Source organism: Chaetura pelagica, unplaced genomic scaffold (assembly GCF_000747805.2).
Source record: "Chaetura pelagica isolate M959 unplaced genomic scaffold, ChaPel_1.0 scaffold53, whole genome shotgun sequence".
Classification (NCBI taxonomy): domain Eukaryota; kingdom Metazoa; phylum Chordata; class Aves; order Apodiformes; family Apodidae; genus Chaetura; species Chaetura pelagica.
In genome coordinates this window covers 3,878,957-3,883,987 of record NW_009952880.1, presented here as the reverse complement: position 1 = coordinate 3,883,987, position 5,031 = coordinate 3,878,957, and the positions used below count along the sequence as shown (strand labels likewise).

At 41.5% G+C, this 5,031-nt stretch overlaps 1 protein-coding gene across 1 annotated transcript in view; it reads right to left on the bottom strand.

Annotated features, from left to right (window-relative positions):
- The window catches only part of MAL2 (mal, T-cell differentiation protein 2), a 14,084-nt gene extending 10,411 nt beyond the window's left edge, over window positions 1–3,673 (bottom strand). The window contains exon 1 of the mRNA XM_009995369.1: window positions 3,599–3,673. Within this exon, the coding sequence (XP_009993671.1) occupies window positions 3,599–3,673 (75 nt within the window). The remainder of the gene's footprint in view (window positions 1–3,598) is intronic.
- Window positions 3,674–5,031: the final 1,358 nt, after the last annotated feature.

Here is a 5,031-nt window from a genome sequence, read left to right as displayed (position 1 = left end):
CGGGCCTCCCGGGCTGCCCCGACGGGCCGCGCCGAGGCCTGCCCGGGGGCTCTCGGTTCCCCCGGGGCCTCTCGGCTCCCCGGGGCTCTCGGTTCCCGGGGGCTCTCGGCTCCCCGGTGTCCCCGCTGAGCGCAGGGCTCCGCGTTCCCAAGCCCTGAGTCAGATCCAGCCCGACCTGCAGCGTTACTTCCTAATACCGGCCTGCAAAAGGTTGTTATTTATCTTCTGGTTGTAGGTAATTGAGGCTTCAAAATGATGAAGTTGTACCTTTTTTTTTTTTTTTTTTTTAAGGTACCTTATAGGTTGCCCTTTCAAAATAGCATTTAATCTGTATCTTCTCACTGAATCTGACTTAACTGTGCACGACCACTTAAAAGTTTGTTTCATATAAAAGTTTTGGGTAGGTGAGGATATAGAAAGGTTCATGTTCATCAGACCACTTACACTGTATTTCCTCCTGCTTCTTAGTATAAATGGGTTCCCCAGATGAAGGATGTGGCATCACCTGGCATTTTTTTATTTCTTGTGATGTGGCTTGGGATGGGGTGTCCTGACACCCCACGTCCTGGGATGACTAAGCCCTGTTTCACCCAGTGTTACCCTGTGCAGCGTGTCTGGGTGTTTATCCCCAACAAATAGATCTGCATGTTTAAAAACTACACTTTAAGAAGGTTTCATGCTGTTCTGGAGGTTTAACCAGCTAAGGCATTAACCTGGTATTCCTTTATTTTTAGATGCCTGATGTTTCTCATTTAGCTTTGGCCATGACAAGAAGTGCCCCAGCGAGAGATGCCTGCCTTCCCAGTCCCAGGTGGGAAGCAGTTGGCTCCTCTTAACACCAGCCATTGGTGCTTCCAGCATACCTCGTGCATAGGTATGTTTAGGATGCTTTTAAAATGCAGCAGTAGCTGCTTAGCTTTGAAATAATGGTTTATAAAGGGAAAAAGAAGCAACAGTTTGTATTCTTCTTGTGTTTTCTCCTTATCCCTACGCCCCTTGTAGCTGGATGCCTCTTACACTCCTCAGAAGTGAGACGTGGGATAGAATCTACATTAGGGTAAGGGAGGCACTCAGCCTGGCTCCCCCACTTTTCTGAGTCCTTTACTCCGTTGGTTGTCAGATGATAAAATATTCCTCCTCTAGACCTATTTTAAAAGTGAACCTTGTGTTCCACCCATTCATCTTCAGGAAATGGCTTCAGACTCTGGAGGCACATACCTATAGATCCTGATTTGGGTGTGTTTTGGAAGGGAATGGGATTCAGACTTGTGCCTAAGTGATTACATGTAGGTGGTTTGTTCTTGTGGTTGCATTCTGGAGACTGTGTGTCCAATTAATTTCACAGTCTGTCTCTAAATCTGTTGCGACTGCCCTGCAGAGGGAGAGATCTGAAGTGGGTGGAAAACTCAGTTGATCAGTTTATGATTCAGAATAAGATATGTGATAATCCTTATCTTATGGAGAGGAAGAACAAATACCACTTGGTCGTAAACATTTCCAGTTTTATTATCCAGCTATGCAATTAATCTGTGTAAACTCCAGCAGCACTGGATTTTACTGATGATTACATACCTTGTGCAGTCATTTTTTCTTCCTTGTAAACACCATTCATTTTAACCTGCACATTTCACTTAACACTGATTTTTTTCCTTGATTTTTTGGTAGGTTTTCACAATAAACTCCATATTTCACTGTTAGATATATGCATACAAAATAGACTTATGGCAGTACTTATTCCTAAGTCCTAATAATTTAAATCAAAATAGGTGTTTAAATTATTTTTACTTTGTTCAGACAGGATGCACTACAGTGCCATGTGGATTCTTCACATACTGATTGATATACTGTTAAATCTGGACCCTTTAAGAGGTTAGTATCAGAATTGCATTTTTAAGTTTCCACGGCAAAAGCACATGTTTGTGTTGGACTGCTTTTTAATAGCATTTGTATGTAACTAATTGTATCTTGGCATGTTACAGGGTAAATTCACGGTGCTGCTTCAAGTCCACCAGAGTCAACAAGTAGACAGAAGTATATCGACTCATTGTATATAGGAAGACCTGTCTATACCACCAAAGGGACTAAAATCTTCTCTTAAATAACTATTACATAAAGCCCAAACTTTCACTTTGTGTTCTCATGCCTATGGCAGCCTAATGTAAAGTTGGCATTGTCACAGAATTACAAAACCAGTTGCTTTCATTTTTACATTATAAAAATCATTGATGATTGAAGTTCCAAGTATAGTGAGGTAATCAGTGCATCTCTTTAATATATGTAGAAATTACAATACCTGGTTCTGAATGCTGTATTTCTCCCCCTCCCCCAAGTGACCAACCATTAGAAAAAAAATGCATTAAATTAAGAAAATCTGTAGTCAGCTATCAACCATAAGCTTTAGGGTTTAGAAGAGAGAAATAAGTATTTTGAAAAAAACATAGACATACATCACCGTGAATATGAAAACTAGTTATACAACAGTCCTATGTATCAAGATTTAGACTACCTTTTGTGATGTATGGCATGACACTTCTGGAAGAGCTGAATATTTTTAAGGATGCTAGAGTGATAGGTGAAAGTAACATCAATATAAGAATTCATGGCCCTTAATACGTTATCTGGGTGCATTATCAGAAGCACCTCTGGAAGCAGATGTAACTCTACTAATCTCATGTCTCATGTTGCAGCAAAATCACCAGAGGGGTGGAAATTTTAAACATGATAAATAACAGTAACCCTGTTCTCTACCCACATGGCTCTGTTTGTGGACAGGCAGATCTGCACAAACAGATCTCCCTAAGCCAGAACAGAGCTGAATGAGATTTTCCTGGTAGAATCAGTATCTGCTTTTTTCTTCCAGTTGCTCTCTTGATCTGGAGAAAGTTGCCCCCAAAAGTCATCTGTATTTCTTTTAGATTAGCAAAGCAGCACTTTCTTGAGAAAGAACAGACTCCCTTATCCCTTAATCCTGAAATTAGTGATATCTCAAAAATAGAAAACACAAAGTCACTTGTATAAAACACAGACTGTTTTGTTTATGGATTAATTAATTTCACAGGCTCCTGGAAATTGCATGCAGGATTCTGATCTCGTATTGGTGCAAACTTGGTCACTTGCCTTTAGCCAGTGAAATTAAATAGGCAATTAAATTAACTGGTTTGCATAAGATACATGGTAAGGAAACATTTTAGCATCATTTGTATAGTGTATTTACTTGGTGGTAACAGAATTTTAGTGTCATGGTTGGACCAGTGCGTATAATTAATTAGTGTGCAAATACCACCACATTGTTGAGGTTTCTTGGGAGGCAGTCTGGCAGTTTTTATTTTAACAGGGGGGTCAGGCTTTTGATTGCATGCTGCCCGTTTTTGCATCATCAGACTAAGGGAAAAATAACTGTTGAAATCACTTGCTTGATCCTGTTAAACTGAGCTTGAGGAGCCTGCCAGAAAATGGAGATGGAGATATGTGTGCTACCTGTTTGGTCCACCTCTCCCAGGGATGGCTGGTTACCAAACCAGTCCCCAGAGTAGCTTAAAGCTGTCTCAAAGGAGTGATTTCTGCCTGTATTGTAAGGCTGCAGTGGTACTCAGGATACAGCCTCTTCTCTCAGAAGTGTCTGCTGTGCCCAGAGCTGCGGAAAGGCATTGAGCTGGCTGCTTTGGGTCTCCATGGTCCCAGGATACCTTTTAAGCAGGGAATCCCTAACTGGCTAGTTAGGAGGGTCCTTCCACACAAGCACCACATGGCTGAGAGCCTGGTGTTGAGCCAGAGACCCTCCTGTGTGGAGTAGGCTGGTATTACCCAGAGCAGAGTGGGGTCTCTGACTTGTTCCAATAACATCATTTCCATGTTCCTCAGAATGCCAACATGTAATTTGTTTGAATTGGTGGCACTGCAGTTCTCTAGCAATATAATATCATGTGCAGTCAAAGGCCCAATTCTCCTTTAATTTACACTGAGAAATTCCTCTTTGGTATGTGAGAATGCAGCAAAGGTAAATATGCAAAATCTCATCACAACAGAGAGAAGGATCCTGAACTCACATGGTCCAAGAGGCTGGGTGGGTAGAGAGGGACACGACAGAGCAGAGTTATCAAGCAAGAAAATGTTTCAAGAAGCCCATGTGCTGCTCTTGGCATAGGTCACCCAGCAGGAAAAAAGGGCTGCACAGAACATTCCCAGCAGGGAATGGGAAAGTCTCGGAGATACAATAGATGAGGGATGAATAAATGGCCCTGGTTGTTTAAGATAGAATTGCCTGGGGAAACTGGTAGATGGACTGCACAGCAGCAATACTTAATATGTTTTTCTTCCCTGATCCCCTCTTGGTCCATGGTGTAAAAGAGGGACAGTTCACCTGTTTGCAGAGGAACCCAAATTCAGCAGCACAAGCAGGAGGATGAGTGGTCTAAATGCTGCCAATGCAGGGTGCAACAGTGTTGTGCTGTTACTGCTGCTGGTAGCACAGGGCTCTTCTCACTTTGTCATCAGTCCAGGCTTCACATACTCATTTTTAATCATAACATGTTGGCCTCCCATCTTGGTCAGGAGTAAATCAAAACTATTGTTTTGATGAACTATCAGTGCTGACAGGAAGTCAGTTTTTTCCTCAGTTGCAGTTTGTTTGCTTTTTAGGACTGTTTGTTTTATTGAGTGAATTCCTGGCTAAAAATCCAATAGAAGGCAAAGAATAATTAAGCAAAAGGCAATGGTGGCTTCATTTTGTGATGAATGAATTCAGGAAGGAGGAGCAGGGAGACATTAAAATATGCCCATACAAAAAAGCTCCTGTAGGTTTTGAAATAGCATAAAAGCATTGCTGTAAAAAGGGGTGAGCCTATAGATTTCAAAGCACTCTGAGTTTCTCCACTTGTAAATGAAAAGGATTTATCTTAGTGTTACAATATATACTTATAATTAGGCCTTATCTGATGACTGTTACTAGGATGCTAAAGAGCGATTTGAATGTAATTACAGGCATCATTAAGTGAATCATAAGTAACCTCTCTATTTGTAGTTAGTTTCAGT